General features: G+C 41.2%; 1 protein-coding gene across 2 annotated transcripts in view; it reads right to left on the bottom strand.

The window, feature by feature from the left end:
* The window catches only part of DGKQ (diacylglycerol kinase theta), a gene marked incomplete at its 5' end in the record, with an annotated part of 101,811 nt that overhangs the window by 24,564 nt on the left and 54,320 nt on the right, over window positions 1–22,927 (bottom strand). For both annotated transcript variants that reach the window (XM_082336758.1, XM_082336759.1), the window contains 8 exons: window positions 4,151–4,266; window positions 5,929–5,967; window positions 6,822–6,972; window positions 7,231–7,292; window positions 8,437–8,491; window positions 12,349–12,439; window positions 13,280–13,503; window positions 15,030–15,130. In XM_082336758.1, the coding sequence (XP_082192884.1) occupies window positions 4,151–4,266; window positions 5,929–5,967; window positions 6,822–6,972; window positions 7,231–7,292; window positions 8,437–8,491; window positions 12,349–12,439; window positions 13,280–13,503; window positions 15,030–15,130 (839 nt within the window). The remainder of the gene's footprint in view (window positions 1–4,150; window positions 4,267–5,928; window positions 5,968–6,821; window positions 6,973–7,230; window positions 7,293–8,436; window positions 8,492–12,348; window positions 12,440–13,279; window positions 13,504–15,029; window positions 15,131–22,927) is intronic.

Genomic DNA, 22,927 nt, shown 5'->3' with positions numbered 1-22,927 from the left:
GGGAATTGCAATGATTTTTGAGACGTGGTAAATTCCAAGGCATTCAAAAGCACAGCTGTGTTTTGGAAAGTCATCTGAGATCTTACCCAAGTAAATATATATATTGTTGCAAATATGTATTTACAGTTCCTACAAAACTGCCATCTAAATTTCCTAACTGACAAGTGTCAATATTGTACAAAAAAACCCCCAATACCCTGAATGCCACTAAGACTCAAAAGCAGCTGCAGAGAACACCTGGAGCTAACAAAATATCTCTATGTAGTGCAAACTGATCAGTTTTACCACTCAAAACCATCTTTGTTCTAGTATTTTCTAATGTAAATCCCTAACTATACCTATTTAGGACTAAACACATCTATACAGAATGAACAGAAGTATTCTAGAAAGCGCTTAACCTTACAGTTAACTTGCTTCCCATCATCACTCTTTGTTAAACTTAAAGGAGTAAGAAACACTGCTAAATCCCTAGATAAAGGCCAGCTTCTAAGAAAACAATTATATTTCAGTAGGGGTTAAAAACTCTATGACAGTTTGTACAGCAGAGCTGCTGCATTGCTTTCTGAAAAGTACATGCTCTGTTATGACTACGGCCACAAGGGTAGCACTCTTATGCTGCAGAATTTTTTTTAATCCCTTAATAAAGCCCCAGTGGGGACATACGAATGAGTTTGTTACTGGGCAGAAGGGGATGTGTGACTCACAGCCTGAGGACTCCCTTCCCCCTTTAGCCCTGGCTTCAGTGTTCTGCTTGAGGAGTGAAATCTGCAGAGGGGTTTTGTGTTGGCTGGCTTTCAGGAAGGAATTTATTCCTCGTTTCTTAGAGACAGCTGAAGGAGGCCGTGTGATTTAGATACTCTGACAGTCACTATGAATTGCTTCATTAGCCAGGATTAGCACAACGCAGCTTCAGGCTGGGGCAAGATATTTATTATCCATACTAATCCCCTTTCTGTTGCGTCCCTTTCTGTTGAGCGTACTATGTAATCACATCTCACGACAGAGCAGAACAAGGCATTCTGAGCCACAGGTCTGCCAGCACGACAACCATGGCGCATCTTCCAGGGTGGTGGGCTGTCTCCAGGAACTGCAGATATCTCTAAGTGAAAAGTAAAATCCAACATTTGCAAGCAGGCTGTCTGCAGCATCTCCCACGTGCAAGGACTCACGACGCCCCAAGCACAAACTTCCTCCATCCTGGCCAGAAAGGAGTCATTGCATCTGATGAGGAACGATGTGCAAGGTGTCTCAATGCAACTGGAGAAGCAGCTGGGTCAACACAGCAGGAGCTCGAGCCTTTTCTTTACTTTTTGGGGAAATGCAGCAGTGGAAGAAGGGTGGAAAGTAACTTTTCATGGCGTTTTGGCTAAGAGCGTCATTAAACTATCATCCTTTTAAGTTGGACACATTTTTGTGAGGAATTTGTGGAATGAATGAAATGGAAAGCTTCACCCATTTGGGAAACTCCTGCATCTTTTTCTATTATCCTTAAGGAACCTAAATACAGTACATCAGAGGGCGCTCCACTGGTAAGTGGCATTAGTGATAAAGCCACAAAAACTTGTCACCTTCATGCTGATACTGGCCTCACACAACTCTCTGCCGATCTCCTTGTTTGCTAGTACTGCAAAAGGAGTCCTGGTAAATGAGCTTTCAATTCAAAGATTCAGCCCTGCAATGTCCTTCACCTTGGCATGCTACCAAAGTGTGATACCAAACTGCCCCTGCAGGTCCTTAAACACAGCAGCGAAACAGCTTTGTAAGAGGCTGTATTTTTTCACACTCCAATGAAGAGAGTATTTTCATTTATTTGAATATTGTGAAATGAAAAAGTGTTTGATTAAATTCTTAAAGGCCCGAGATCATGAAACAGAATAGATCAACACATCTGATCACACTAATTGCTTGACATTCTAATAAGCAGTTAGTGCAAACTGATTCCTCATTCAAACTTTTCAGTAATGACAATAAGAGGATGAATTCTTCTGGCAGACCTGACCATGCCAGACTAGAACTGGGCCTCCTCCTTAGAAGGTATATCAGACACAGAGTAAGCTAATCTCACCTCTGGAAAATGAAGGTCTAGCAACCTGCTAACCACCAATTTACTTCTGTGCTTTTATCGACTTTTAAGAAGGGTTGTTTTGTTTTGTTTGTTTTTTTATTTAAGTTGCAATTTGGAAAAAGCATTCATTAATCAAAACACTGCGGCTTTTGTTTTATCACCCATTCTCCTTCTGAGACTACACATTAGCCCTTCATTCCCAATCTCCTTGTATTTCACCCGCAAGAGGAATGTCAAACACAGCATAAATTTAATATTGTGCTCAGTTCCTCTATTAGGATTTCCTGGTGCTGTATTTAAATGGTCACATACATAAAGTATAAACAAAGGCTAATAGTATCATAGGATAAAAGTATAATCTAGGTTGGAAAGTACTTCAGGAGGTCATCCAGTCCAATTGCTATCCAAAGTAGGGTCAACAATCACTCATTAGTTTACCCTGGGTAATTAGCGAATGGCGTAAGCTGCGTGGCCAATGCACATATGAACAGCACTTGAAATATTATTTAGATTAACTCTTGGCTCATTTCACTGAGAAGACCAAATATAAACAATACATGCTGAAATGGAAATAAAATGTATGTGCACATGTACAGCCCCCCTCTCCTTCTTACATATCAGAAATTCATCCTCAGCAGTCCCCTGAACTGGAGTTTCTAAAAAATGTCTTACATCAGGTAACAGATAGTATTATCAGTATTTTCCTGGCATCAAGAAGTTCACTTCAAACATATCTAGTGTCAGAAAACCAGACACACGGGATCAACAGAGTGGAGTATGTTCAACTTCACACACTGTGCACCAAATCTAAGCTTATACTGCATTTGCCTAAAAAACACCAAAAACAACCATCCAAAAGCAGTCCCATCTTCATGCTGCCTTCTGTTTCTGGTAACAGAAACTCTGAAACCTAGTTTGGACGAGGGGGGACCTTGATTTCTAAGGATCTCACAAAACATAATGACTATGCATGCATAACAACAAGGCTCTCACTTTTTTTGGAGGGGGATAGTTTTTAATCTTGCCAGTTTCATCTAATCACTGCCACTAGTTATCTGCTCATATAAAAAAATAATTTTGCCTTCAGAAAACTTTGACAAGCATAGGACTCTTTAAATGGCAAAAGCAGGCATGTAAGTATGCAACTACGGCTGTTGAACTTGAGACCCTCCCATCTAAAGCTGTTTCATAGTTCGCGCTAATTATGCTTTTTTTTAAATTTTCAATCTTCTGTGAAGTTCTAAGAAGTCAGACCAAGATCCTCACTTCACTTGCCATAATGCAACTGCAGAAAGATGGTAACTGCAAGACAGACAACAGCTCAGCAGAAAGTAACCATGGCTACACTCTCTTTGGACAGAACCTACATCATCCTGCTCAAAAATCACTTTGCCCAGTGAACTATTTCCCTCTTTTCATCCTGAATCTGTTTTGTTAGCATGAAACCTATTACTAAATCAACTGATTCATAGTGAAGTGATTTGTAACCATAAAAATTGATAAATCGGAATCAAGCCTGAATTTGTGAAAGGACTCTTGCACTAAGTCTTTCAAAAGACTATTTTGCTCTGAAATCCACAATGCAGCATTTAAACAAGGTCAAACTCCCTCTGCTACAGAATGGGGGCAATGAAGGCACTGTAAATGTGAAGATTAGCAGTACTACTTTAGCTCATGGTTAGTGAGGAAACACATTTACTCACCAAAACGAAGTTGTTGTAAGCATTTTAAGACATGCCACTAAAACATGCCATGCAAACTAAAACACCACCTAACTTTTTGATCATTGAAAGAAATAAAGAGGAAAGAAAAATTGGTTTTCTCCCCTTTATAGTTATACAGTTATGTGGTTGTACAGTTGTATAGTTATTCCTAACAACTCAACAGTAACAGGACAACTCACAGAAGTATATCATATACATGAAGTACAGGCTCTCAAGTATTTTTTTTCATGACACTACTTACAGAAACTCACTGTACGGCTCCTTTGAATAAAATGTATTTTCAGTTACTTCCAGCAGAAAAAGTCTTAAGGTAGTTGTTTTTCTTTTAAAGAGATATTTTAAATTCAAATCTATCTCTTACCATAACTTCAGGAATCACCACAGCATTCAGAGGCTTGTCATTGACAGTTGTATCTTTAACTAGCATATATATTCTTTCAGCTTCAGAAAAGCATGAAATTTTGAGTACAACAGCACCTGTGAAGAGGCATCAGAACTATTTTTTATATTTTCTATTATTATTAGGAAACTGGTATCATCATATCACAGCAAAAGTTTACTCAGTTTAGTCAGGACAGTATTCAGTAAGTTACTCTGCAACATTTCTGGTTGTTTGTTATCAGTGAATTGGGCTGTTTTGTTTTTTATGCCTTCCTTCATGCCCCCAAACACACCCCAGGATTTTTGTTAAAGCAAAGCAGTTTGAGGACAAGAAGAACTGCAGCACAGAACTGATGCATATTTAAAGACCTCCTTTGGGCTTCAGAAGTACGCCCTTTTTCCACACCCTTTATCGTAACTAACAGGCTGTTCTTATCCTGTAAAAGTGACAAAGTCATCAGGTTTAATTTTGTATCTCATTACTAAATCCAGTAGTTCCATTCATTGACAATATCTCAGTAAGAATTATTACAAGCAAAGACTTGGTTTGAGAATCAATTTAAGATCTGTATGTCAGCTTAGGTCCTGTATGAGGAAGCTGGGGAAGAAGAGAAGACAAAAGGGAAAAAAATAAAAGAAAATAAAATACTGACAAGTTAGTTTAAAGTGAGATACTTAGTGAGGAGGAAAACAGGTCAGGACAAGATCAAAGTGCATAATGGACAGCATATGAGATGTAAGCTGGTAACACCACCTGGCTGCAACTAAAAACATAAAAATACTCAGAAAGTGAAAACCACAAAGAACAATAAAAATCACATACAAGCAGAAACATCTAAAAAAACCCATCCAGGTAAGCTTGGTTAAACGAAGCTGTGACATGAGAAGAGTATCACAAAAACAACTGCTCTCCATTGACAAATATGAAAAGGAGAAGGCACATCTGAAAGCTTTATGGTTTTCCTTATGAAAAGTCGGTATTAACTAGCCATGTGGAGACAGCAAATACACAAAGGAAGCATGCATCAGTCTTCAAAACCACGCTATAGAAAGATTCATTTAGCGATCATGTGAAAGTTAAGCCTACCAAAGGACGTGAAACATCTTGGATATGAACACCTAAATGTACAAAAGATAAATTCCACACTTTTAAATTTTACCAAACACAGATCTCCACCTGAACACTGCACTAAAGCTGCACAGAACCACTGCCACTCCGGCTCTCAAAAGCCTCATGGCTTCTCCAGCCTTGCTGAAATAAAATTTGTACAGCAAAAGCAAAGCAACAGCTCAAAGGATGAACGCAGAGATGAGTGTACTGATTTTCCTCAGACTTCCAGCAACTGAAGCCCCACTTAACACTGTGTTAGGAAACAGTGACTGTGAAACAATCCCATCAAGTTCAAAAGCAGTACCAAATTTTAGTATTTTAGAAGTCAAAATAAGGAGAGCACACTTGAAGGGTTTTTAACAGTTCAGTGGTGCTAGACTATTCAGTTGAAGTGCAACTTAAAAACTCATTTTTATGATGAAATATTTCCACTTTCTGGTACACGAGGCATGAAGCCAACTTTTTTATTTTTTTAATAAGGTAACACTAATTAATCCACTGCTCTTCAAAAATACATGTTACATTTTATCTGAAGGGCTTTTTGCTTATGCAGTAAGACTAACAAACTCTGAGCTTAGAGCCTCTAGTATTAGGCTGCAGTTTTGAAAACAGACATTGTTTGCAAGACTGAAAATCTTAATGCTTACCTTGTGCTTGATAAACATGACTCACAGATACTACATTTGCTGCAAAGGGTAAAAATATAAACACATAAAACGTTGGGTACATTCAGAGTAAATATTTAAAATATTTTTTAAAGTTACATAAATATAATATAAATAAATATTAAAAGTTATACAAATATAGGGAGAACCTCCAGCTAACACTTTCCCTCTCCTAAGTTTACTTTGCAAGTTAGAAAAGCTAAACTGATTTTCATAAAAGGTGACTATGAATTCTTTCTGGCATTTAAAGTTTGATTCCTCTTGAAGTTACATAAAAGATTGGGAAAAATGCTTCGTTTCCTGAAACAAAAAGTGTGATGCATTCCTGACACTGTTTATAGAACACGTTGGTTGAAAGAGTATTATGAAAAATCAATTACACTTTTTTGAAAAAGAAAAATTCTTTTCACTAAGTGCTTGTCCATATGTGTGTGCACATACTGCTCATGCTTCTTCGTGAGCAGGCATAGAGCTCATGAACAACAGGGAGGACAGCCCACGCAAAAAATGTCACAGGTTAATAAAGGTGAGGAACATTCATGCACAGGGAATTGAACTGCATTGCCATAATATGAATGATGTAAGGTACGTACGGTTCACTACTAAAAAATGATGCTTTTTCCCTAAAAAAATGGTGTGGTCACATATAACTCAAGTGATGTAATAATAATTCTGTGAATAATGAGCTCTCACATCTCTTGTTGTTCATGCAACCATGAACATGTCAAAATGAATAAAAAAGCCCCCTGTGAGAGTACAAGGTAGACTGATTTTTCAAATAAGGTCAGAAAAAGAATAATAAAAAGGAACAATAGATGCTACTACACTTTATTCTGTACAAGTGACTGTATCTCAAAATGCACCTGTTTACTTACTTTTGATAGCTAATTCATCCTTGAGAATATTTGTGTATTCTTCGAGGGAAAGCTGAGGTGGAAGGCCACCAACAAATAAATTGACTCGTACAATGGATTTACTATTTTCCACAATGTAAAATCTTGTTTGATTCATCTGACGTATTGAAGTCTACCAAAATGAAGAAAAATAAATGATGTGACATTTGGCAAAAAGATATCATGAAACAAAACCCCAAATAGTTCTGAACTTAGCAATCAAGTCCTCTATGCCTAGAGAGTATCACGAACAGAAACAAACTTCAGTCCAAGCACTTAGCTTCTCTACAAATGAGCCAGCTGGGGGGGTAACTGATTACTTACTTTTTCAGTAAGAAAGGGGACTCCCTACTTGCTATAAAAAAGGATCGTGTTTCTTTTTCAGATTTACCTTTCTTATGTCCTTGAGTCTGTTAAGAATCGGTTCCTGATTTTCCAAGACCATGCGCTGAACTAGAGACAGCAAGAACATTAATCATGTTTGAAAACACTGTAAGTTATTATCAGGCTCAATTAGACAAAAACAATACAAAAAGTTTTAGGGAAAATTCAACTAACATTAACATAAAGGACCATGCAGACCTGAACTACTCATTATTCAACAGAAAAACCATGTAGGTGCTTTGAACAGTCTGATTTTGTTCACAGTTCTTAAAACCCTCCTTTTAAAAAAAGGCAGAAACAGCTTGAAGCCACTCAAAAGACAAGCAGTACTTTGGTAACAAGCCAACTATTTGATAGAAGACTTTAAAACTACGTTCCCTGACAACTACAGTAATAACCAACTTCTGTATTTTATTAAAATGTTAAAACAACGTCTAGCTAAAGCAAGGTTGTAAATGATGCTTTAAAACAGAGCACCAGAAATCAACCACGGTAAGACATTCACAAGGCTACAATAACCTTATAAAACAACTTACTGATAATGCTCACAAAGAAAGCAAAGTATCAGGCTAGTATTTGAACTACAAAGACATTTACTCGGGTGTGGTCAGAGCATCATCAGACTACTTCAGTGGCTTTATTTATCTCTCCATGCAGCCTTACAAATAACGAAGCACAAAGGGATGTGAACTTGGAGAACACCAGCTCAGCTCCTGCAGGATCACAAACCTCTTGAGCAATGCTAGGACTACGTATTTCTGTACTTCATAACGCACACACATACTCCTTGGACTATCACGGGACTCGAATTTGCTCTTGTTTGGGGGCAGTGTCAGGGGGAAAGAGGAGAGAAGGAAGGGAGTCAACTGAACCTTACAATTGATCTTTACTAAAAAACTGCAGTTAAGAAAATTATGTCAGCTAAAGGCAGCTCCCCAAAACAGGGCTCTTAGCCAAGGTGTCAATACCCACTAGAAACCAATAATAAACCTTTATGTGATGATGAAGAAAGAGAAGGGAAACATATTGCCACAGGACACACAAGACCAAAAAGAAACAACATCACTTCTGATTAAGTACTTCAATATGACGGTGAAGTTTCATTTGTGAAGTCATTTATTGTAAAACATTAACTGTGACTGTGTTAAAAGGGAAAAAAAAAAGCTAGAAGATCAGTTACAGATGTGCCTTCGGCCAATGCTCCTTCACTTACCTTGCTTACTGCCCATAAGCACTTCCACCAATTTGAAATTCTGGAGGGACTCCATCTGCCAAAAGATGCAACATGTAAATATAATTTCTGAATGAAATGTAATTTTGCCAGATGTTTACATTAAAGTTATGTTATACACTGCACACACAGAGCATGGAAAATTAAACATTTTAAAATCAAGAACATTCTTCCCCTAATCCACTCCTCCCGAGCCAGGAATAATCTTCATTTTACACACACAGCCTCCCATGCACGGCGTCAGGCTCCCGTGCCCTTAACTATGTCGGCATCCTCCCAGCCCCACGGTGAAGGGGCACCTGTAAAGCATGGTTAACTCTACCCCCCTTCAGTGACAAGCACCTCAACTAGGATACTTCCAGAGAAAGCGTGCACGAACTGGGAAGGAACCTGCTCTTTGAGAAGATGGCCCAGGAACCAGGCTTGGCAAAAGCAGGCTGACTGGTCCCCATCTCCTGGGGCACTCCACTGGCACTGACGGAACGAAACCCCCTTCACATGTGCCACAGTCACTTCTCCAAACTATACTGCCAGGGACCACCCACGTCCCTCGCAGCTGGTGAGAAAAGCTGGCACAGCCAAGAGTTGAACCATTTCCTAGGATTATTACAACCCTGGAAACATGTGACACTCAGGATTGAGTAAGTCTGTTAATTTTTGGCCTTGAGACTCAGAGGATGAATGATCTTGCTTTACATGTCATGAACAGGGGCGTTAAAAGCCTGAACTGCCTACATTTGCTTTGCCTGAAATTTGATGTAAGTGACTTGGAGAGGATCTTCAGCACAGCCAAATTCTGGATATTAAAAAGAGATTTCCTGTATGTGCAACTTCATACAGAAAAAGGAGAAAACCCTTTAAAAAACTATCAATATCAGAGAAATTGCAATTGAGCCAAGCAATTAAGTCTCTTACAACATAAAACTAGCTTCCCAAATACAGAGATGTGAAGATCTTTCCCAGAGTACCCAACTATCCTGTTTGACAGTTGCTTTTTTCAGATGAAACAAGACTTCAGACAAGATTTTGCAGGTTTTGTTAAAAGGTCCACGGCACTTGAGGAAAAGGACTGAAATCAAATCCTAGAATCATCCTATGGCACAAAACAAGCTGTATGCACTACACAGCTGTGTACACCTAGACAGAGAGGTACAATTATCATCTACTGCAGATAGCTAGCCACACACATGTTCCTGTGTACCCTGTAAACAGCCACAAGAAGTGGTGGTCGCCCTCTGTGAGCATGGCTGTTCCCTGGAGCAGCAGAAGTGTGCTGATCTGCTGGTCTGCTCACAAGCCCCAGCTGCTGAATGAAATGTGCATGCTATAGCTTCATGCCTCCACACCTGTGTGTCTGATGGAGACTGCCAGGGCCTCGGCACACGTGCAAATTCTACTAACATGTTTCCTAAAAGTCATGCTATCTTGACACCAACTGTAAGAAAGACAGGCAGACTGAAAAAAGATCATCTTCTAAGGAAAGCTTGTGCATATACGAGGTTACAAGATATATCTAATAATTTCCAATGAGATGGGAAGGAATGCAGATAGTAAAGACCGTGGGCGCCATTCAGCCTTGAGTCGTTCCTTATAGTCCTTGAGGACTACAGAGGTGCTGTTCACCACTGTAGGGAGAAAATTTCTGTGGCCAAAGCTCAATTAGAGTTCAAGCTGGCCAGCACTGTGAAGGACAACAAAAAGGGCTTTTTAAAACATGTTAACAGCAAAAGAAGGATCAGAGATAACATTGGTCCATTACTTGATGAGGTTGGTCACTTCACAAATAGGGACGTAGACAAAGTGGAGATGTTTAATACCCTCCTTGCCTCTGTCTTCAGCAGTGATGATGGGCTCTGGGGGCCCCAGGGGGGACCTGTGTTGGAGGACCATGACTGGGGGGATGATAAACTCCCAGCCGATCCTGAATTTGTTCAAGACTTGCTGCTCCAGCTGGATGTGCATACATCCATGGGGCCCCATGGGATTCATCCCAAGGTACTGAAAGAGCTGACTGATGTCATCCCGGGACCTCTCTCCATTATTTTTCAATGGTTTTGGGAGTGTGGAGATGTCCCAGTCCACTGGAATCTAGCAAATGTCCAAATTTTCAAGAAGGGTAAGAAGGAAGACCCTGGTAATTACAGGCCTGTCAGTCTCACTTCAGTGCCTGGTAAAATTAGGGAGAAGGTTGTTCTGGGAGTTACTGAAAAACACTTGAGAGACAATGCAGTCATTGGTCATAGCCAGCATGGGTTTATGGGGGTAAAGTCCTGCTTAACCGAGTTAATTTCCTTTTATGGGTCACCCATCTAGTTGACCAAGGGAAGCCAGTAGATGTGGTGGTTTTGGATTTTAGCAAAGCTTTTGATACTGTCTCTCAGAGTATCCTTCTGGATAACCTGTCCAGCACACAGCTAGACAAGTCCGTAATACGTTGACTGAACAACTGGCTGACAGGTCGGGCTCAAAGGGTTATAGTAAAGGCGGTTACATCAGGCTGGCGGCCAGTCACCAGTGGGGTTCCCCAGGGCTTGATTTTAGGGCCAGTGCTCTTTAATGTTTTTATGAATGATCTGGACACAGGAATCAAATACACATTAAGTTTGCTGATGATACTAAACTAGGAGGAGCTGTGGACTTCCTCAAGGGTAGGGAGGCCTTACAGAGTGATCTAGATAGGCTGGAGAGCTGGGCAATCACCAACTATATGAAATTTAACAAGAGTTAAGTGCTGGATTCTCCACTTGGGATGGAGTAATCCTGGTTATATGTACAAATTGAGGAATGAGAGGCTAGAGAGTAGCCCCACGGAAAGAGATCTGGGAATCTGCGTTGATGGCAAGTTGAACATGAGCCAACAGTGTGCCCTGGCAGACAAAAGAGCCAACCGTGTCCTGGGGTGCATCAAGCACAGCATAGCTAGCCGGTCGAGGGAGGTGATTGTCCCACTCTACACTGCACTGGTGCAGCCCCACCTCGAGTTCTGTGTGCAGTTTTTGGCGCCTCAATATAAGAAGGACATCAAACTATTAAAGTGTGTTCAGAGGAGAGCGACCAAGATGGTGAAAGGCCTCGAGGGCAAGACTTAAGAGGAGCAGCTGAGGTCACTTGGTTTGTTCAGCTTGGAGAAGAGAAGGTGAGGAGTGCCCTCACGGCAGTCTGCAGCTTCCTGAAGGGGGGCAGCAGAAGGGGAGGTGCTGATCTCCTCTCTCTGGTGACCAGCGATAGGACACGAGGAAATGGAATGAAGCTGCATCAAGGGAAGTTCAGGTTGGACATTAGGAAAAGCTTCTTCACTGAGAGGGTGGTCAGTCACTGGAACAGGCTCCTCGGGGAAGCGGTTCAGAGTTCAAGGAACATCTGGACGACGATCTTAGTCTTATGATTTAGTTTTAGGTAGTCCTGCGAGGAGCAGGGAGTTGGACTCGATGATCCTTATGGGTCCCTTCCAACTTGAGATATTCTATGATTCTATGATTAGCTTTACAGAGCAGTGCAAAGAAGGAGACAAGCACAATCATCCTAACAGTGACTGCCAGTTTCCCAACAAGGTAAGGTTAGCAATGTAGTTACACATAAATGTATTTTAAATATCTCAAGACATAAAACAACCAGAAAAAAATATACTGCACACCAGGAATCACTGTGTTCATACAAGTAAATCTGCTTGACCCAGAAAGGCTGATGGTAACTTCCAGTACAGAGCAATCAGGTCTACCACCAAGACTGCAGAAAGTTTTGAGCATCATACCAGTCACAAGAGATCATCTACCAAACGTTAACAACATTAACCGCGAATGGACTGGTTATAATTTTTCTAAAGAGAAAAACATACACACCCCACTTCAAGGTCACTCAGGTGGTATATGGACACATTTATGATCTTTTGTTTACCTGTCTTCCAAGTAATGGAAGCACTTCTTTGATCACAGTCTGCGTAGTGCTATCCTTATTTACTCGTAGAGAAACATATGCCATTCCCACTCTAAAGAGAAAAGAAATACTTATTTTAGGCCAATCATTTGACCTATCCTGTGTGTCCTTTTTTCACCTAAGTGGCAAATTTTCTATGGGGGTAGGCTGAAATTTCTATTAGTTGAAGAAAGTTGTTCACTGAGGCTCACGGCAGATGCAGTATTAGCCCCACAGACAAGCGAAGACTTTCATCTCAAGGAACTGGTCATTACAATTGTAGCACTGCAAATTAGTTTCTTCCTACACACAGAATTATCTGCAAGTCTTTCACAAAATCTGGCAATGTAGCTGCATGAGTAAAATGAACAAATGTTTAAATTTTATCCCACTGCTCTTAACAAATGAACAGGTCACCAGCCAGTCTTGCTTCCACTGCTAAGTATGCTTAAAAGGTATAGTGGCTCAGTGTTAAATGAAACAGGTTTTTTTTAATCTTTATTTTTTCCTCCTATTCTCACATCAGCAGTTACACGGAATTCTTCCTACTTAGTATGCCTCCCAAAAAAACATCAGGCTTTCAAGTGACATGTGTATGTCCTTATTTGTTTACAGATGCAGTTAATGTAAAGTTGCATCTTCTTGGCCAAACACACAATAATAGAACTGCACCAGTCGCATGGTATGTTCCGTGCATGTAAAGAAACCCATGAGCATGTTTCCAGGCATGGAAATGAATAATATGTATATTACTCATTCAGAGAAATAAAGAGAAGAATCCTGAAATACAGAAGAAACTACATTCTCTGTTATACTTGTGCGACTTCAATAACTGAATCACAGTGGGCTAAGACTACAGAGGACAAATGTAGCCAAGCAGGATAACCTTGTGATAAAGGAGGAAAACACTCACTTCAGCCAGGCAGGATAAATTCTGATCACTTCCTCATCCTTTGGTTTGGCTCTGATGATCCAAGCTTCAGGAACAGATTCTCGGAATACCGAGCCCAAGTTGCTGTCCTCTGCAGCATCGTTCCTGTTGATAACATCATCGGACAGCAGCGCCTGCTGCGTAAAGGTCTGAAGCTCATACTCCTGCTGGTCATCATTTATGTAGTATGCCCTCAATGCAGCCTCCTACAACACAACAAGATAAATTAACATTTTCTTGAAAAGACACCGTTAATACCTGTATAGACACAGACATTTATAAATACCTTACTTATGGAACCAACCTTTAACGCATGTTTTAAGCACAGAACAGTGGATAAATAGCAATGGCAAAAACCAAAACAAGAGCAAGTTTTGAAAACAAATTTTAGTGGAAGATACAAAAAGAAAACTTGAGATATCAATGGATTTGAACACAGCCCACAGTATTTTTGTCAAGTGATAGTCATTTTAATTCCATAGATCAAATGTAAAAATTCAGCACCAATAAAGCTACACTCACTGCATGCAAAAATTTACTCCACAAGGAAAATGGTAAATTACACTTGGTTGTGCCCAACTCTGCATATTCAATCTTCTTGCAGTAAGGGGATGCTGAAAACTAGTGAGGTTCTCAGCCACAAGGCTGCCCTGAACCCACACACCTGTGCGTAGGAAAGGTAAGGGCTGTCCTTGGAAGATAAAAGCAGTCACAGGAATTTTACATCCATTACTGGCCCATGCCTGCAGCACCTCTGCTAACACAGACACTGCAGTGAATACAGCCCAGTAAGTCACTTATGAGAACTGGTATTAATCTGCCCTGGTATTATAAGCAGCAGCCTGATAAAATGTGCTTCAAAGGCAAGTAGCACTCCTAAATAAAAGCATTTTCAGCACTGTACACAATTTTCCTTGAAGATCTTTGACATGCAGAACACTACAAACCATTTTCAAAACTCCTGTTGATTTTGAGCACAATATTAAGACAAAAATCTTAATGAGCTGTAGGTTTAAATTGTCAAAATTCTGACGTAATAAATTCTCCAGACTCCTGTGCCAAGTCCTTTATGACATTGAGTCCTCACCATGCTCAGTTCTACTGTCCACCACCCCATACCCTTTCTGGGCTTCATTTCTGCACATCATGGGGTCTCTGCCCAGCTCAGTAAATTAAGATCTTTACAGAACATTTGATTTAGTACTGAGTCATGTTTCCACCCCAGATGGAGCACTGGAAAAGCTATGGAGTGGCCACTATGTCATCGATAACTCATTACTTTCACAGCCAAGGAGTGGAGATAAGTATGACATGCTTCAGTCTTCAAAGCTGATTAATTGAAGCGCAATAGCGGTGGCTGGCCAGGATAACATCAAACCACTAAATACTATAGAAGAGGAGCAAGATCTAAGGAGCTGATTAGCCAGTATTGGTCACATCAGCAAAATGAGACTTCAGTGTCACACAAGGAAGGAGAATGACTACTTAACATGTGATATGCCATGGCCCCCATTATGCTGTAGATACGTAGGCCACCACCACTTCTTCAGATGCTCTAAAATAAGAGCATCTGAACGAAGAAGTCAAATTACATTATATAATATTATAGCCCATTTACAGATTTTGTTGTTGTTGAGTTACATTTGTAAAACTGTTAGCTTTTGACTATTGTAATATACAATCATATGCCTCTTTATCACACTGGAATATTGACCTTCACCAGGTATCTTACCACAACTTCTTCATTTTTTGCAATCCTTGGAATTGAAATCAGTCGAAATTGATTGCGTTTCACTGCATCATTCCCATCAAATATCTTTAATGTTTGTTTACCTGAATGAAAACAATTATTGTATTTCAATAACACACCCCTCAAATCATAAAGCTACCTGAACAGGAAGCGTATAACGGAACTATTAAAAACCTGCTTTTAACCCACTGAACTGTTTCTTCATCACAAGCTTTGAGGCTGAATCTTTTCATTTTTGTCTTGTTACTGTTCATTTAAAACAGGGGTACATTCACGGAGGAAAGCAGGGAGAGTATTTCAAGTAATCATAATTTTATCCTGGCTTTTCATATAACTATTTATATATAAACTATACTGCTTATGTTATCACTTCTTCATCCTCACCATTCAAGATTGCATTTATTATTGACCAGTTCAAGAACAGGAAAATGAAGACAAGAGTGCCATCACCTTCAGAACAGCTCCCAAAGCACTGCCAGTTCTGAGAGCATCCTTCCGAACAAAGTTCTTAAAGTACCTGGTCAATTGTACAGGCAACAGGAGAAAATACAGGAACAACAGAAAAAGAAGGAAGGTACAGCAAATGAAGGACTACAAGCCTTTGCTGTGTTTCATTTCACTAAAGCCCTTTCAAATACATTCTCAAACCATGGAGCACAGGTTGTTGCACAGACATCTCTGGAAGGGTGAAGAGTTAAGGATTCCAGGTTCATCTTTCACAAAGATGAGTTAAGACTCAGTCAGGTACTGTCCACTGTATGACAAAGTTTTTCTCTTATTTAAGTGACTGTTTTAAAAGCAAGGTTGCAGGAAGCACACATGGATGAACAAGGAGCTCCTGACTTAACTCTACCATTAAAAGCATGCGCACAAGAGGCAGAAGCAGAGTTGGGTGAGGTGGGAGGAATATAGAGACGCTGTCCAAACATGCAGGGATGGGCTCAGGAAAGCTAAAGCCCATGTGGAGCTGAATCTGGCAAGGCACAGGAAGGGCAACAAGAAAGGTTTCTATAGGTACATCATCAGCAAAAGGAGGACTAGAGAAAATGTGGGCCTGCTGATGAATGGCAACAGGGACCTGCTCTTAAAGGACATGGAGAAGGCTGAGGCACTGATTGCCGCCTTTGCCTTGGTCTTTACTGGTAAGACCAGCCATCAGCAATCCTAAGGCTCCTGAGACCAGTGGGAAAGTGCAGGGCAAGGAAAACTGACCCTCAGTGGGGGAGGATTAGGCTAGGCAACATTTAAACGAACTGGACATGCAACAAACCCATGAGTCTGTTGCAATGCACCCACGGGTGCTGAGGGAGCTGGCTGATGTTGTTGCAAGACCACTCTCAATTATCTTGGAAAGGTCATGGTGGTTTGTGGGAGGTTGCTGAGGACTGGAAGAAAGCAAGTATCACCTGTACCTTCAGGAAGGGGTGGAAGGAGGATCTGAGGAATCGCAGGCTGATCAGCCTGACCTCGATCTCTGGGAAGGGGATTGAGCAACTAATCCTGGAAACTATTTTTAAACGTATTAAGGAGCGGGAGTAGTCAGCACAGACCTACCAAGGGAAATCACGCTTAACCAACATGGTAGCTTTCTATGATGAGACAACTAGCTGGATGGATAAGGGAAGAGCATTGGTTGTTGTTTTTATTTACTTTAACAAGGCTTTTGACACTGTCCCCCTTAACAGCCTCATAGACAAATGAAGTACAGAGTAGGTAAGTGGAGAGAGAGGTGGACTGAAAACTGGCTGTACTGCTGCGCTCAAAGGGTTGTCTACAGCACTATGAAGTCCAACTGAAGACCCTGAACAAACTGCTCTGATTGACCCTGCTTGAGCAGGGCATTGGCCTAGATAATCTCCATACTGCCTTCAACCTCAGCCATGCTGTGACTCTATGAAGTGAAGCCTGTACAAGGGATGCTTGTACAAAGAAAGAGAGAGAGAGAGAGAGAGAGAGAGAGAGAGAGAGAGAGAGAGACAAACAGAATAAATAAGGTCATAAAATCATAGAATAGTTTGGGTTGAAAGGGACCTTCAAAGATCATCTAGTCCAAACACCCTGCCATGGACATGGACATCTTTCATTAGATCGGGTTGCTCAAAGGCCCATCCAACCTGATCTTGAACACTTCCAATGATAGGGCATCCATAACTCCTCTGGAGAACCTGTTCTAGTGTCTCACCACTCTCATCATAAAAAAATTTCTTTCTCATGTCCAATCTAGATCTACCCTCTTTCAGTTTAAAATGGTTGCCCCTTGTCCTGTCACTACATGCCCTGGTAAAAAGTCCCTCTACATCTTTCTTATAAGCCCCCTTTAAGTACTGACTGGCTGCAATAAGGTCTCCTGGGAGCCTTCTCTTCTCCAGGCTGAACACCACCAACTCTCTCAGCTTTTCTTCGTTAGAAGGGGTGTTCCATCCCTCTGATTATTTTTGTGGCCCTCCTCTGGACCCGTTCCAACAGGTCCATGTCTTTCCTGTGCTGAAGACCCCAGAGCTGGATGCAGTACTCCAGGTGGGGTCTCACCAGAGAGGAGTAGAAGGGCAGAATCACCTCCCTCAACCTGCTGGCCACGCTTCTTTTGATGCAGCCCAGGATACAGCTGGCTTTCTGGGCTGTGAGTGCACATTGCCAGCTCATGTCCAGCTTTTCATCCACCAGTACCCCCAAATCCTTCTCCACAGGGCTGCTCTCAATCCATTCATCCTCCAGCCTGTATTGATACTGCCCTGACCCAGGTGCAGGACCTGGCACTTGGCCTTGTTGAACTTCACAAGGTTTGCATGGGCCCACTCCTTAATCCTGTCCAGGTCCCTCTGGATGGCATCCCTTCCCTCTTACGAATCAACTGCACCCATCAGCTTGGTGCACTCGATCCCACTACCTGTCATTGATAAAGATAATAAATAGCACTGGTCCCAGCATGGACCCTTGAGGGACACCACTTGTTACTGGTTTCCACTTGGACGTTGATGTGAAAGCACAAAGAGTTTACGCAGGAAGCAAAAGAACTAAAACCCTACATAAAAATCAAATTGAAGAAGCAAAAATTACTGCCTTTCTAAACAGTGCCTACAACATGACAGATCTTTAGGCTTCTGGTTTTGCAGGTTCACTTCTGGCTCCTGTCAAGAATAATGAACTTTGGAAGCACAGCTCTAATTTCTTCTTTCCTATATGACTATTCCTCAAGTACTCTTTTGAGAGCAGTTAGCTGAAACCTTTTACAACATCTGTTTAAGAAAAATAATCACACAATCCCCACATGCAATGTACACTCTTTCCAGCAATAAAGAATAAATTATCCTACTGAAGAAGCGAGCTTGGGATACACGACAGGATACATCGTGACTTTTCAAGTATTTTTTTTTTTAATATGAAAAGTAGCATTACCAGGTGGCTTTGGCTTTTCAGTTTTCCAATTATCAACTTAGTGGCTGTGTCTGTTGTCAATTTTTTTTTATTCACAATATAAGGAACATTTAAATATCATCAATGCTCACTTCTAAAGTATCCTTGAAACTCTATTGCCATTGCATTGAGACTATAGCACACGTCAGAAAGTGATCCACTCCTTTAAACCCTGCTGGATTAAAATCATAAAAAGTTAAATTCTTTCAGAAACAGATTTCTGTCAGAGTGATTCTCCATGGTGGCTTTAGCATAGACAAATTTTAACCAAAAGACACACTGTGTCCTCGGTGACCTTCTTTAGGGCTAACACAACTTGGGAAAACACAGCAAACGCTGGTTACTGACAGAACAGCCAATGTTCTGAGTATGAACTTTCAAAACATTATCAAAATCTCTACTGTTTTCCCTAGCAATCCATGCAATCCTAGACAACCATCTGAGAATAAAAACATTCATCCAAGTTTTAGGACTGGTTTTCATTCGAACTGCCTTTGTAGTCTCCTCTTGTTAGATACTAGCTGGCCTCAGAGAATCCCTACCAAATTTAACTGGAGATTTTTTTATGAGCTCTCCACTTCTTAAGACCAGCCACATGTTGCAAAAAGTTGGCTTGGCTCTTAAAATTAACTGGTTTGCAAGGAGGCGTTTAGATTTACAGACCAGTAGTAATGTCCTAAGCTCAAGTACATTCCTTAGCTAAATACACAGTATGCTCAGTCCTCCTTTCCTTATGGTAATCTGGTTATCCATCATACAAAACAAGCTCAATTTGTCAGTGAAAAATCATGTTTAACTTTGTCACTGTCCTCCTCACAGGGGTCATTTTTAGTGCAACCTGATGAAAGATGGCTTTCTTGCACCTGAGCTTCAGGGGACCCATTAACAAAAGACCAAACAGCTACTTATTTGACAACAACTAGTCCTCCAGAAAAACACTTCCCAACTAATTCAAGTGTACAGCCACAATGTGAAAGTTAAGGGGTGTCTTATGCCAATCTGATTTGTCTAACTAGCCTTAGAAAGAAGCTCAACTATAATCACTTTTAAAGTTAGATAAAGCTCTTTCTTGCTCCTCTTCCAATTTTTAAATATTACAAAATGATCCAATTATAGAAGTGAAGTTTACATACCACTTCTTAACATAAAAAAAATCTTCCTAATATAGAACAGATGCACAGAACAAATCTTGGTATTTAAAGAAGTTATTGCCTGTTTTATAATATTGACACTTGACTGCCGAACATCTTTTTATCTTTTCGTGTTGGATCAGATTACACAGTACGAGGACTTTCTCCTGAAAGACACATTACTTTTTTTTCTTATCACTGGATACTGAGTTGAAAAAAACCCTGTTCTTCATGCTTAAGCTTTTCAAGGGGAAAGCAACTACAAAAAGGTCAACTCCAGGCATAATTTACCAAACTACAGAATTTGATTTCAGAGGTTAAGATACCAAGTTTTCCTGGGAAAAGGATAAACACGATTTGATGAGTCCAAAGTTCATGTCCTTCAACATAGCTTCTGAAAAGACTTATGTGTGGTTAGTGGCAGAGATAGGAAAATGATGAAGTCCTGTATGGTTTTGCCACTGAAGAAAGCTCGAGGCCTACACCAAATATATTGGTGGAATTTACTCTTAAAAGACTAAATTCTAGCAACACTGCTTACCAAGAACCATTCTTCCCAACAAAACTTGTGCCATCCATATGCTTTCCGCTCTCCTTCTCTAGTCACCGCTACTTCACATTACAACAGTGCAGACTGGCAAATTTTGATTTATTTCAGTATTACCGTTCACAACCTACAAGGCAGCAATAAAGCAGGTAAGAATTGCGTATTTTTTCTTTTACTGAAGAGAGTCTTTCAGAATCTCAGATTCTTCCTTTCTCCAGCTGTTCCTCTTCCAGGAAAGCCATTTGCAGGTGTGTCACTTCTCTGAACCGGTTTTCATGAGCAGCTCAAATCCCCCTAATTCCAAGACGAGTTTGAAGCACAAAGCTGTGCTAATAGCCATCCTCCGATACTGGTAGCCACCTCTTCACCCTTCTCCTGCAGGGTGGTTTTTAGAACTTCTCCAAGCATCTGCCATAGGTATCACCACTTGATCTGGTTTCACCTGCTTCTTCCTATAGCTTTCGGGCTCCAAATCCATTTAAATCATGTTTCAGAGCAACATGTGACGTGCTTAGTTATCTGTAAGCGGTTTTAGCAGAGTACAATGACCCTTTCTATGAAGGCTGAACATAGTCCTAGTATCTTTAGAGGACAAATCCCTCAAATCCACACACATTATCTTTGCTTCTTCCTGAAAACAGTTTGTTCGTGCTTGCAGAATCACAGTGAAGGTCTCTTCCACAGTGTCAGTGGGTTTGGGACAAGACATAAGCAAGCACTAAGCCAATGACTTGGGTCTAACACAAGAACATTTTATTTCCCTTACTCGGCAGGTGAACAGCTACCTGAGCAGAACACTGTCTGGCAAAAGAGGGGCCATGGAAGGACATGCCGTGAAAAGTGTGTTTGCTGACAGCACTGCAGCCCCCATATCTCTCTTCAGTCAGATTCCTCTAAAACCTCCTTCAGAGAGGGTTTCTCTTGACGGCTGCATTTTGTCCTGCAGAAGACGGGCACACGCTAAAGCAGACACTTCACATGCAGCCAGCGAGTGCTGAGACACCTAGGCCTCACTATACAGTAGTCAAGTACCTTCAGCTTTTATTGATTCCTGGCAAGCAACTAGGGCAGAATCTAATGTCTTTTCATGTTCCCAAATTCCTGCAGATTGACACACAAGTAGGAGCTCTTAAAAACTAATTTTTTATTTCAGGAATTACTGAGATAGCTCCTCTGGGATTCATTTGTTGCATATATACAACAAACCAACTTTTTTCTTTCCCCTCCACTAAGTCTTTATATTACCATGAAATAATAGGAATGATTTTCAAAAGTTTGCCTTTGACTTCTCGAGAATTACAAGACTACATCTTTTTATGAATTACAAGATTACATCTGTGGTTGCGTCTTAGCCGAGAGCAATGAATTTTGTCTCCAGGAAAACAAGAATAATCTCCGCTGGTTGAAACTTAGTTCAACATTGCATCTCAGAAAGGACAGACACCGCATACCCCTGAGGGGCACCCTAAGGAGCACTTTTAATCCCCTTCTTCACCTCCAACACCAGCTATCTGAGGTCTGTCAATACAGAGCAGTTTTATCAGTTATATATTCCCAGAATGACCAAGAATTATTTTAGTATAAAAATGGACTTTGGGGCTCAACTCCTTTCCCAGGCAATACAACCAAGTACACTAATGAGAGCATCCACATGATGTTTATCCTACTATCCCTGTAACATTCAGTTCTCCTTAAGTTAATTGTTCACTGTGTAGACAAGTCCTTAGCAGCTGGCTTATGTTCTCAGGCACAAGGATTTATAGTCCTTTTTTCCAAACCTGCTCTGTAAGTCTGTTAAATCTATCATCTGAGAAAGTGTAGGGTTGTTTTTATGGTCATTTTATGCTTTTGGCTTCAGTATCTTGGTAGGCTAAGTTTCATTGTTGTCTTAACATATTTAAGCTCCCCAAATTAAGATTTAAATCTTCTAACTTTACACTTCACTCAGCAAGCCGTGGTGGGTTGACCCTGGCTGGACGCCAGGTGCCCACCAAAGCCACTCTATCACTCCCCTCAACTGGACAGGGGAGAGAAAATATAACAAAAGGCTCATGGGCTGAGATAATGACAGGGAGAGATCGCTCACCGATTACCGTCACAGGCAAAACAGATTCGACTTGGGGAAATTAGCGTAATTCATTACCAATCAAATCAGAGTAGGACAATGAGAAATGAAAACTAAATCTTAAAACATCTTCCCCCACCCCTCCCTTCTTCCCGAACTTAACTTCACTCCCAATTTCTCTACCTCCTCCCCTCAAGCAGCACAGGGGGATGGGGAATGGGGGTTGCTGTCAGTTCTTCACACGTTGTCTCTGCTGTTCCTTCCTCCTCAGGGGGAGAACTCCTAACACTCTTCCCCTGCTCCAGCATGGGGTCCCTCCCACAGGAGACAGCCCTCCACAAACTTCTCCAACATGAGTCCTTCCCATGGGCTGCAGTTCTTCACATACTGCTCCAGTGTGGGTCCCTTCCATGGGGTGCAGTCCTTCAGGAACGGACTGCTCCAGCGTGGGTCCCCTGTGGGGTCACAACTCCTGCCAGCAAACCAGCTCCAGCATGGGCTCCTCTATCCATGGGTCCACAGGTCCTGCCAGGAGCCTGCTTCAGGAGGCTTCACGGGGGTCACAGCCTTCTTCAGGCATCCACCTGCTCCAGTGTGGGGTCCTCCACGGGCTGCAGGTGGGTATCTGCTCCACTGTGGACCTCCATGGGCTCCAGGGGGACAGCCTGCTTCACCAAGGTCTTCACCAGGGGCTGCAGGGGAATCTCTGCTCTGGTGCGTGGAG

This window comes from Platalea leucorodia (genome assembly GCF_965183815.1).
Source record: "Platalea leucorodia genome assembly, chromosome: Z".
Classification (NCBI taxonomy): Eukaryota; Metazoa; Chordata; class Aves; order Pelecaniformes; family Threskiornithidae; genus Platalea; species Platalea leucorodia.
The sequence above is the reverse complement of the archived record's forward strand: the minus strand, read 5'-3'. Positions and strand labels throughout refer to the sequence as shown.